Source organism: Callospermophilus lateralis, unplaced genomic scaffold (assembly GCF_048772815.1).
Source record: "Callospermophilus lateralis isolate mCalLat2 unplaced genomic scaffold, mCalLat2.hap1 Scaffold_45, whole genome shotgun sequence".
Taxonomy (NCBI): domain Eukaryota; kingdom Metazoa; phylum Chordata; class Mammalia; order Rodentia; family Sciuridae; genus Callospermophilus; species Callospermophilus lateralis.
The window spans coordinates 3,841,039-3,853,549 of NW_027514398.1; the positions used below are offsets into that span (position 1 = coordinate 3,841,039).

At 31.8% G+C, this 12,511-nt stretch overlaps 1 protein-coding gene and 1 pseudogene across 1 annotated transcript in view; one reads left to right on the top strand and one right to left on the bottom strand.

Moving 5' to 3' along the window:
- The window catches only part of LOC143388876 (leucine-rich repeat protein SHOC-2-like), a 28,614-nt pseudogene extending 20,052 nt beyond the window's left edge, over positions 1 to 8,562 (top strand).
- Positions 8,563 to 11,340: 2,778 nt separating this feature from the next.
- Positions 11,341 to 12,511, bottom strand: part of LOC143388918 (A disintegrin and metalloproteinase with thrombospondin motifs 5-like) — a 33,885-nt gene continuing 32,714 nt past the window's right edge. Inside the window, exons 7-8 of the mRNA XM_076842342.1 lie at positions 11,915 to 12,098; positions 11,341 to 11,543 (exon numbers count right to left, since the gene is read on the bottom strand). Coding sequence (XP_076698457.1) covers positions 11,341 to 11,543; positions 11,915 to 12,098 — 387 coding nt within the window. The remainder of the gene's footprint in view (positions 11,544 to 11,914; positions 12,099 to 12,511) is intronic.

The window sequence follows — 12,511 nt, forward strand, 5'->3', positions numbered from 1 at the left end:
AATGTGTTGAAGAGAAGTCTTCTTGTACTCTTAATATAATCAAATATCAATATTTTCTCATACAAGAATATCAGTTCAGCAGTTTAAGTCAGTTTTAAGAATAACATTTTTGCAATGAATCTCAATAAAACTTGTTTCTGATAAAGCAGATTAAAGACATTTTTCTTGAAATGTCATGTAAGGTTTTCTTAAGCACTGTTCTTGTGCTCACATTTTGTCTGTGTGCAAAAATAGATGATAAGGTTAGATTTTTAATGTTTAGTGTGAAAATCAAATATTTATTAAATAGATAATTCACTTTCAAGTCTATAGTTATTTTCTTCCTTCATTTTATGTTGCCATAACTGACATCTCAGGTACCAAGCCTTCATGGAGGTCAGACAGCTGAATTTTGAATGGTATTTTAAACCCACATACTCTCAGTGGGCTTTGTTTCTTTTTGCTTACATTTTAATTTAATCTAGATTGGTTTTTATCCTGTTGTGAATTCTTATTTCTTTTTTGATCTTTCAAAATTTCATTGCAGTCTATTTTCTCAATTTCTAGTTATTCTAGTATTTCTTTATTACTTTGGAATTAAATAGGAGTTCTAAAATTCTAGCAGTTATTATATGTTAGATATGGTAAAACTGTTTGTGTATTTTGTCTCCATTATCTTCACTACAACCCATAAAGTAAGGCATTATAATTTCAAAAGTGAATAAACTAAGTATTAATACATCAGTTTACCCAAACAGGAATAGTGGTGCCTACCTTCAATCTCAGCTACTCAGAAGGCTGAAGTAGAATCACAAGTTCAAGGCTAGCCTAGACAACTTAGTGAAACTCTAAGATAATTTCAAAGAAAAATGCCAAGGATATAGCTCATAGGTGGAGGAACCCTGGGTTCAATCCCCAGTCCCAGAAAATGAAGAGAGAAAAAAAGAAAGAAAAATAGTTTACTCCAAATCACAAGCTATTAAATGATAAGGCAATATTGATGCAAAACTATTTGAATAACCAATAACAAACAGTATTTCTTAAATATTGGTATGCAAGTCAACAGAAAAGTTTGTTGTAATGCATATTAATTCTGTGGGAGTCAGCCCAGAGTCTCCATTTCTAACAGCCTTTCAGGGGCTACTAATGTTGCTCTTCCTTGATCAAGCCTAAATAATGAGCACCTATTCTGTGTAATTTATTATTGATGACATACCAATTGTGCATTATTTTCTAAGTGCTTCCTATCTGTGCTTTATATCTCTAAAAATGTTTAATGTTTTTAAGGGAGATATTTATTTATATTTACACACTTAGCAGTTTCTTTATGTAGTGGGAAACTAAAGTAGGGATATATGAGTTTATGTGTTTAGTAAATACTTGCTTAATAGGTACTTGTATTCCTTCAAATTTTACCATATAAAAAGGAATGTGTTATACTATATCAAGAAGTATAATCAGCTTCTGAATTTAGTATTCCTAAAGAACCATTAAATTATTGAATAATGATTTATACTGTGACAGGAATTATGTTAATTTTTTTACTATTTATTTTTATTTATTTACTTTTACATGCTGCTGAGAATCAAACTCAGGGTCTCACTTGTGCAAGGCAAGTATTCTACTACTGAGCTACAACTCCAGCTTAATCTTAGTACTAATGTTAATCTTAATACTAATTTAGATAGTTATATAACTAAAACTTATATAGGATTTGTTACAGTAAGTGACATAGCAGTCTCAAACTAGCCACCTTGAGATACTTCTCAGTCACCAATTTGTACTTTTTGTTATAGAGTGATTTAAATAAACTAAAGCCAAACAATTCAAAAAAAGGGAAAAAAATTCCTGTTTTCTTGTGAAATCTGAAAAATCTGAGTGCACTGACTTCACAATTTCCACAAGGCAAGACAATAGCTTGCTGGAATTGAGTATTGACTATCCTGGAAAAAGTGTCACAGAATCAGCCTAACCTGTTTCTGTAGATCCTTACTTGCAAGGCCTTGAGGCATTTGTGTTTGGAATTTGCTGTTCTATTCAAATGAAGTTTTTTTTTCTCAGTTCTAATTTAGATTTATGCTTGTTTTTTTTTAACAGAGCCTTTTATGCAGTCTTGTGAAACTGAACAGTTTGAACTTGGTTAGAAATTACATCCAGTCATATCCAGTGGGTGGTCCAGCTCAGTTTTTCACCATCTGTTCCCTCAACATGGAATATAATCAAATCAATGAAATCCCATATGGAATTTTCTCTAGAGTAAAAGCATTAAGGGAGCTAAATATGAAGGTAAACTTTTTGTATCAGGAGGAAAGGAGGAATTACTAATGCATTGATATTCTCTCTAATGATGTGGGTTATGTTTCATTTTACTTTGCTGATGAAGTCTACTTAGGGGAGATATATATATATATATATATATATATATATATATATATATATATATATATATATATATTGCTGATAATCAAACTCAGTGACTCACATATGCTAGGAAATCACTTTACAACTGAGCCACAACCCCAGCCCCTTGGGGGCAGTTTTTATCAGATAAAAAGTGTTCTATAATTGTGTATAATACCCTAGGAATTTGTCCTCAAGAATTAATAATGAGGATTTATTAAATTATATTTGTAGGTATGCTTATTGCAAAACAGTTTTAAAGGTACCAAATTATTATTACACTTAGGGATTTAAATTTTTAAAGTGGAATACTGCAGCGCCACCAAAATTGATGCTCAGATATAGAAGAATATTAAATACCAGTTACAATATTCTTAGTTTATTAAGAATTAGGAGGCAATAGCATATTAAAAATTCTTTGCATACATACAGTTTAAAGCTGTTTGGAGTATGATTAAATATAGTAACTACATAGGTATTTAAGTGTACATATATAGTCAGTGTTTTCTAAAATGTATCTCTTTAAAGACCACCCATAAGTAATTCTGATCTCCAGTTCTTTTCATTTTTTATTTCTATACTGTCCAGTGAAAGTGAAAGGATCTCACATTTGTAATAGTTTATTGTGAAAGATGTGAATAAATGGTAATTTATCTAGTCCAATGATTTAATTTTCAGTAAATTTTCTACTCAGAGAAAACAGTCTATTTGGCCATACAGCTATTTCTTGGCTGAGGCAGGAATTTAGCTTCCTAGATTTTTTGAATCGAGGTATTCAATATATTTTTGTCTTTGATGAGCCAGTCACACAATTATTGTTCTGTATAATTTAAATTTACAATTTCTTGACTCTGTCTATACTTTGTCATAAATATAGTATGTATCTTTTTGGTAATTTGGAAGCACATAATTACTGAAGTAGTATAAACTCAAAATCCTATTACAAACAGAATTTTTATTATAGTTACATAATTAATATATGCAGTAACAGTAATGTAGTGGTAAATAACATTAATTCTGTATATTCATTTTGTAATAATAGATTTAGAACACAGAGGTCACAATATTAATTAGTTTTTTTATTTGAATATACACTTTTATGAATTTGACATTATTACAATATGTTAGCTTGGAAAGGATTGTTGTTATTAGTAAAACAACAAAACACTTTATAGCACTTTTCCTAAATTTCTATTCAGACTTGATAAAGGTTACACAAAACTTTCTCTTGAAAAAAAATCAAAATGAAGCTTGTTGTATTCTTCCTCATGTAAGCACCTATAGTAAATATTTCTTAATGAAAATACTTTATCATACTGTACCTATTGGTAGTCTGGGGATAGATAGATAATGTTAAATATTTTTTTAATAAATAATAAATTTCAATTTAGAAAATATAAACAGGATTTTTAAATATATATTCACTGATTGGTATTTCTTATATTGATGATTTTGTGTAAAAAGCCACAAGGATCCATGAGTGTTGCAGAAAAAAATAGAAATATACATTAACAAAAGAACATAATAGATGGAACTGAGTTTGTGGCCCAATGTTAGAGTGCTTGCCTAATGTGGGAGGCACTGGGTTTGGTTCTCAGCACCATGTATAAATAAATTAAATAACAAAGGTCCACAAACAATTAAAATATTTTTTTAAAAAGAATGTAAAAGAAATCCATGACCAATTGGTTAATATATTGGCACATTGATACCCAACTGGGACAAGGGGGATATCACCCTTTTCCATTACCATTATAATAGTTTATTTAGGGTTGAATTTGTTGGGCATGGTAGCACACACCTGTAATTCTAGCAGGTTGGTGGGGAGTGATATAGGAATATTGAACAACTTACTGAGGCCCTAAGCAATGCAGTGAGATCTGTCTCTAAATAAAATTCAAAACAATAGCTGGGGATGTGGATTAGTAGTTAAGTGCCCCTGGATTCAATCCAAAATATAAAAAAGTGAACATGTAAGAGCAGGAAAAAAGGCAATTTAAAATGCTTAATTAATATCATAGCACTCCATTATGTTTTTATTATTTAGTGATGAATGTATTCTGTCTTCCTCTTTTTGGGGGGGGTATGTGCTAGGGATCAAACCCAGGGGCTTGTGCATGGGAGGCAAGCAATCTACCAACTGAGCTATATTTCCATCCCTTTCCTCTTTTTTTTTTTTTTCTGCTCAGCATCTCTTCCATTCCAGAGCTCACCTGGGTTTCCTTTTTGGCCATGTATTTTCTTTCATGGTGTTTATATCTCAATTTGACCAGTCACATTTTCTCCAATGGTTCCTAAAAATTATTATAAAATAAAACATCAAATTTATGACTATTATCTTTGAACTCTGAAGTTGTTTCTCTGTGTAGTATTTTTATATTTCCATTACTCATATTCACATAGGAAACAAACTTCCTTTTTAAATTCAAAGCAAAAGCTCGGTACTATGCAAAAATCTTGGAAAATCGATGCTTTTGTTGCTGGTTGTAAATCCCTGATTTAGATATCGAGAAGTGGAATAAGGTTTAAGAATTTTTTTTTTCCAAAAGACTGTACACATGGAGCTTTGTGTTAATGGTTCCACATGAAATGCTGCATTTTGTATTTGCCAGGACAATCAGTTAACATTACTTCCATTGGACTTTAGAACTTGGACCATCATGATAGAATTGAATTTAGCCAATAATCAGCTAAGAATGATCTCTGAGGATTTATCTGGTCTTGTTTCTCTTCAGGTGAGTGAGTACTAATGAGCATTTTAAACTTCTCATTCTCTTTCTCAGTTATCTACTAATATAAAATAAGTGATTTCTCTTTGAAGGTCAAAATTAAAAGTGATGATAATAAGAACTCTCTTAAACATATGACCCTGTTAGGATGATGCAGTATTGGATCAATTAGTCTAGGCTCAATACTACTGAATACTAATCATTAATATATAATACTAATGAATATGAGTTAATCTAGGTTCAATATTACTGTTGCCCACTAAAAGGTGGCAGGTTTGAATGCTCTAATATAACTTTGAAGGAAGGGGCATAAAAATTCAGCATCTTTAGGCCATTTTTCTAAATTATTTTAAAAAACCATATCTTGTTTACCATAATAATTATGGATACCTGAGCCAGGCATTTAGAACCTTTTACTGTATGATGTTGACCTAATTTCCATCCTAAATCACTCACCTGCTATTTGTTGGAAATCTAGCGTGTTTCCAGGTCTGTATGTTTATTCCAGTTGTTACCAGCATCTAACTCTTCTCATCCTCTTTTTTTCTTTAAAAATTCATTCACATGAATAAAGATCCATCTTATTTTCACCTTCTTAGTCAGGGATAATCACTTCTGCCTGAGTCCCTAAAGTTTTCATCTTTTTGATGAGTAAAGCTTACTAATAGTACTTCAACTTTTTAAAAATTTTCCTATATCTTGTTTTTTTAAAAATCTTGTTTATTTAATTTGCTAAGATGAAATAGTATTGTGTGGTTGAAAGCATGGGTGAAATAAGAAGATATAAAATTAGCTAGAAGTATCTGAACACCTTTCTTCTTAATGCTTGTTTCAAAACCCCACTGCATTACTGACTCCTACTCCTATGGTAGTTTATAATTTATTAGAAAACAAGGACATCTTCCTTCCTCCCCTAATTTTATTTTTTTAGAATGCTTGAAATGTAGTAAATACCATAAATTATAAATACTGTGGATTGTTAGTTGTGACCTTCCTTATGTGATTGTTTACAACAGGTGGTTTCATAGACATTTGCAACTTTTCAGTATCAGATAGATTAACTAACTATAGGACATTCATGAAAAAATTTATGCTTTTAATTTTATTTATCATTTAGTTATAGTCAAATTTTTACTTTAATTTTGACATTAAATGATTATTTTCAATAACTCCTGGGTTTGAAAGTTTTTAGAGTACTAAATTAAATATTTTATGTAATTTAATTGAATGTTTCCTATCCTAATACTCACTGTTTGAAAAATTATCATTTCTAATAAATTTTTAAGGCCCACAATTGTCATATATATGGCTAATATAAAAATGAAATTCATATATATAAAATTCCATATCATGTTTTATTAAGCTGTAAATTATTTCTCTGTAGGTTCTAATATTATCAAACAATCTTCTAAACAAACTTCCCCAAGGTCTGGGAAACCTTAAGAAGTTAAGGGAGTTGGACATAGAGGAGAATAAATTAGAATTCTTGCCAAATGAAATTTGTTATATTAAAGATTTACAGATAAATCGTGTCAGGGGCTTTATAAGCATATGATTGGAGTTTTTGGAATTCATCTTTCTAATTCTTCACCATTTTTAAATTCTTGGACCAGATACATTTTTCTATTATAGGATTAGGGCTGAGTTTTAAGTTCACATAATCTCCTTTTATATTTCTAGAAAATGATAATTTTTGAAAGAAGATCCTGTAACTTATTAAGTCTTATCTGATTTAATTTTCCTGTTATTTTATTCTTTTGTGGAAGTATTATTTTAAATTTATATAGTTGTAGGAAATGTGCATATAACTTTTATTGTTAATTTTTTTTAGAATTTAGTCTTGACAAACAACCAGTTGACCACTCTTCCCAGAAGCATTGGTTACCTTACCAATCTCACACATCTAAGCCCTGGAGATAACCTGCTTAATCATCTTCCTAAGGAAATTAGTAGGAACCTTATGTATTATTAACTCTACAAGTAGTTAACTGTTGATTTTCACACAGTATTTCAGATAAATCTGTTTTTGTAATCTGAGGTTATATTAGCATTCTGAGTTTTTTATGGAGTACTGATACTTAATGTTAGTGGGTGCTTTGATTGTTTCCCCATGGGATATTATGATTAACATTGTATTTTTGAATATAGTATGGTATATTTATATTTCAAATAAATTTTCTGAAATCTTAATTTAAAAGAATTATTTTCGGTTCTGCTAAATTTGAAAAATCACACAGACTTGAAACAAATTATTATTGTGGGGATTTAGGCTCAATAATAATATTTGATTAATATTTATATTTGGGATCATTTTAGAATTTTGCCAAATCTTTTTATATCCATTATCTCATATAATTATGAGCACCTTTAATTTTATAAGTGAAGGTTGTAATACTGTTTTACACAGAGTTAGTTAAGGTCATATACTAAATAACTGTGAGTTCTTAAGTTAATAATTCTATGTATACTGTCCTGCCATCTATAATGTTCTTAATACAATGTTGGATTAGTAATTAAGAATAGTTTGGGGGAGCTGGGATTGTGGCTCAGTGGCAGAGCACTTGCCTAGCATGTGCTGGGTTTGATCCTCAGAACTACATATAAATATATAAAAGTGTGCTACCGATTGAGCCACATCCCCAGAAATACATATAAATATATAAAAAACAAAGGTTTAACAACAACAACAAAAAAAACAATGGTTTTGGAGATTCTTAGCTATTTAAAATCTGAATCTCTCACTTCTTAGTTTTATGTCTTTAAATAATCTACACAAACTCTTTCTCGAAGACTGGAACTTCTTATGTGTAAATTAAGAATAATAATGTAAGAAAACTTTTTGAAAGACTACATGAATTTATTTTGGTTTGCCTACCAAATATGTGGTAACTTTCTTCATGAAAGATCTATATCAAACACACACACACATACTGACACACACATGAATGCCAAACTCTATCAAAAAGATCTCTAGAGTTGGAGCATTTTCAAAAAACTAAACTTAAAAACCAAGCATAAGATAGGAGGTTCTGAATAAATGGTTGTGGAGGGTGACCTGGTCATCAGGGTTTTAGAAAATCTCCCCATATAAGTTATATATGTAGTGAAGTTTGAGATTGATGGTTCTAAGAGTTTTAAAATGGAGAGAAGAGTGGGAAATATGTATTATGTATTAATTCCTACTTGCACCTTTGTATAGTAACTAATTATTTTTAAAAAATTATTCACTTAAAAAAATAAAACAGGTACACTGGAAAACCTTGAAGAACTGTATTTGAATGAAAACCCTAACCTACATCGCCTTCCTTTTGAGCTGGCTCTCTGCAGCAAGCTTACAATCATGAATTTTTGGAACTGTCCACTCAGTCACTTTCCACCTCAGATTGTTGCTAGGGGACCTTCTTTCATCATTCAGTTCTTTAAAATGCAGGGTACATATCATGCCATGGTCTGATAAAGCTCTGATGATCCCATACATTTTTCAAATCATTTGCCATTAATGTGCCACATCTATATCTGTATATATTTATGTAGATATTGATATACATGGCAGATTTATAAAGATTCATTATGTGTTTCTGAAAATAGAGGAATTTAGATCTTTATAAGTCTTTTATAATTTTTCTTTGCTGAAATTGATTCATATTTTTTTTCTGTTTTGCATTCTGATGTGTCAGTTTCCTTAAAAAATTGCCAAAAAATTATAAATTTATTAAATTCAAGTGACAGAATAGTTATATATATTTCTCTTAGGAAAAAATAATGGGTAAACTATTTTTGTGAATTATTAATACATTTTTCTATTACTAATTGTCATATCAGGTAGAATATTTCTTTAACTTCTTTTGCAATTTGAGATTTAATTTTTTATACATTGTTTACAGTCCTGAAAGAGCAATAGGACTCATGTGCATGTACACAAACTCCATTGAAGAAATTATGTTTAGTCTCTGCTGCTTAGTATATGAGATGGTCAGAGAATTGTAAAACTGTTGATCTCAATGTTGCTCATTGTTAATCTGTAGCAGTAAAGCAGAAATAGTGATATCAAATAGCCCTCCTTTGTGTGAAGTTAGTACTTTTTAAATCCCAGATTTTTATTTCATGCATAAAGAAGGGGGAGATATTAAATAATTTACAGACTTCATGAATACTCATGAAAACATTAGATGATAGAAAGTGCCAGAGGTGGAGCTGGGGATGTAGCTCAGGTGGTAGCGTGCTCACCTGGCATGTGCAGGGCACTAGGTTCAATCCTCAGCATCTCATAAAAATAAAAAATAAAGATGTTGTGTCCACCAAAAACTAAAAAAAAAATATTAAAAAATTCTCTCTCTTTCTCTCTCTCTTTTTTAAAAAAGAAAGTGCCGGAGGTGAAAAATGCACCAAATGTTAATTTGTTACATATGCCTTCCCTTATTCAGAGTTTTCACTACTTTTTTCTTTGTACATTACTGAGAAATATTTTATGTAATCAAAAAATCAAAATATTTTGCCAATAGTGATGGTAATACATAATTATTAATGGAAATAAATAGTTTAATTATTTATTAAAACAATAATTTTACAGTTTTTAAAGCACTGAAAAAGAACAGTGTCGATTTTCACAATGATGTCTTCCTTTAGCATCTTCTGCTCCCTCTTATTTCTTGGCAATGTTTAACATTTTTAATGTTTTGACTTTTCCAGAATGTCACAATACTGGATATCAAAGCACATGATGAGCAGCAGAATGGTGTGAGTGGATCTTTTTTCTGGGGAGCTTCATGGAGAAAATCTGGAGCTTTGTGGAAACATGATTTTTGTTTAAGTCTATGAAAGAGAATTATTATGTATCTGCTTGAAAGAACCATACAGTATCAAAACTAGAGATCACTGAATATCATCAGTGCAAGGAAGAGGCTCCAGTGCTTGTATCTCATGAGCAGGAAAGAACAGTGGTCAGTGAGAAATCAAAAACCAGGCTAAATTTTATTTTGTCTGGCCACAGGATAAAAAAGTGTGTTTGTAAAGGTGGACATGATGAGGATCATTAAGAAAACAATTAGCCACAGGATGATCTTTGTGGTTTGTAATTTGAGGAAGGCCAACTAGGAGCCCTTGAGGCTGATGGTTATGGCCTAAAACACACCCATCATGTGGGTGCTGCAGGTGGAGGGTCCCCTTATAACCTTGGCCAGGAAGACAATCATTTTGCATTTAAACTCACATGCACTGTCTTACACTTCCCAACAGTCTGTTGATACCAAAAGTCCCATGGTGAGGATCATGAGAATGTGTGTTAGAGCCACATGGTGATGGGGAGGTCAGTTAATCTGGACTTGGCTTTACAAATATAGTGGCAATGTAAAGAAAAAGCAGAAATCTGTATGCTGAGATTCCAATGCCAGCTTGAGGATAGAAGGTATTTCTTATGGAAATAAAACTGAAATATTTGTTCATCTTTATGGGAATTCTTGGAAGAAAAATAGGAGCATTTGATCACAAGAGGATTTTTATTTAAATGCTTTCAGTCAATCTATTATCCTCCATAATCTCTATAATTATCATTTACCAAAACAACAGAAAAATTTGTACATAAAATGGAGTCTTATTCTTGATCTTAATTTCAAGTCAAGAGCTGGTGTGGGGCTCTTTCTTCACTGACCTACCATAAAGAAAGCCTTTGCTGCATCCCAAAAAGTGAAAGAAAAAAAGTAAATAAAAAGTAAGTAAAAAATGAATTTTAACTCAAACGTATCTCATTCTTCAGAGGAATAGTTTTGTTTACTCCAGTTAATCTCATGAAATTGCTCAGATCTTATATACATTATGTTTTCCTTTGTATCGTAAGTTATATTTAATGGTCAGTGTGTGTTTGATTTTCAATCTTCCCTGTAGGTTTCTTAAAATTAAAGATGGTGTCTTATTTTGCTTCGATCTACAGTATCTGAAATACTTTGCAAATGTGCCTAAGAAATACTAGTTGTTTTCATGACTAGTTTGAAGTTAAGGTCACACTTTGTTTGCCCTGACAGTGATTTATAATTTTCAAAAATAGCTTTTAAAACATTTACTTATTCTGTTGAAAAATAATTTTTATTCATTGTATAAAGTTTGAAAATATAAAAATTATAGAGGTGAAAATAAAAATCTCCAAAATTCAAACCACCCCCAAAATAATGACTATTTACATTTGGCACCTGCAGCCTTCATTCTACCAAATAATTTGCACTAAGCACACCTCCTGCATCTACACAGCCAGTGTGTAGTTAGTTACCTTTCGAGAAAAGACTACATAGTAGCCAGTGCCCTTGGCTCTGCAGGTCAGTTTGCACACGTCTGCTGGAAGGACGCCTGCATATTTGGGAACCCATTCTACGAATGTTTTGACTCCTTTTGCATCAGACTGATAGCCTTTTTTGGCCTCACATTGCTCATGACGAAAAGATTTACCTAGGAAACAAAACATGTTACTTTAACACTTGACCTGTTCTGAGCCTTACATATAATCTTGTGCATTTGAATAATTAATTTTAAGGAGATGATGCTAACTTTATCACAGAGCTTCTTTATGCATCCACGCTGAAAGATTTTATATCATTGTCTTCCACTTCTGTCTGCAGGATCATTATCTTCCAGTTCCCTGAATACACCAATTTGTTTATAAAAATAATTTAAAATCACTCACATATTTGTTATTGATTTGCATACTAGTGGAACTGTGCAGCCTAATATAAATGTTATTTCCCTAGCTTCTCCTATTTATTTCTGTTAGAGTTCAAACACTTGTGGCACAGGGTAGTTACTGACGCAGAGTAACATACCATTGGGTGGGCAGGGCATCACACTGCAGGAGCGGTAGATGGCTCTCTTCCCTGTGCAGTAGCGGCCACTGTTTCTGGGCGCAGGATTATTGCAGTGGCGATAGGCAAACTCTACTCCTCGCCCACATGAGCGAGACAACTGGCCCCAGGGTCTCCAGGACCCCCAGTTGCCATGGCTTGATGTCTGGAATAAAAAAGAGAAGCTTTTCTTTCTTTTCTTTTCTTCTCTTTCTTTTTTTTTTAACTCACAAGGAAAACATTCAAAAGGTACCTTTAGAAATCACTTGCATATAATGAGACAGTGGAAACCTCATGACAGTTACATTTTCATCAGATTGAACATGATCGTGCTCTGGAATTGCAACACATTTCCAATTCCAAGCAATTCATCTTTCCCAGCCTTTACGGCCAGTGCCAGAGGATCTAATGCATCCTACTAAATACTAAGATACCACAAAGAACGTCTTCTGTTTTCTATGAGACATTTTAAATTATGCTTTCTGATATTGTACAACTCTGTCGGTAACCACTGGACCATGTTCTCTTTCTGTACACGCTGATCTCAGGTCTTTGATAAAGTGTACAATGTTGATAGCT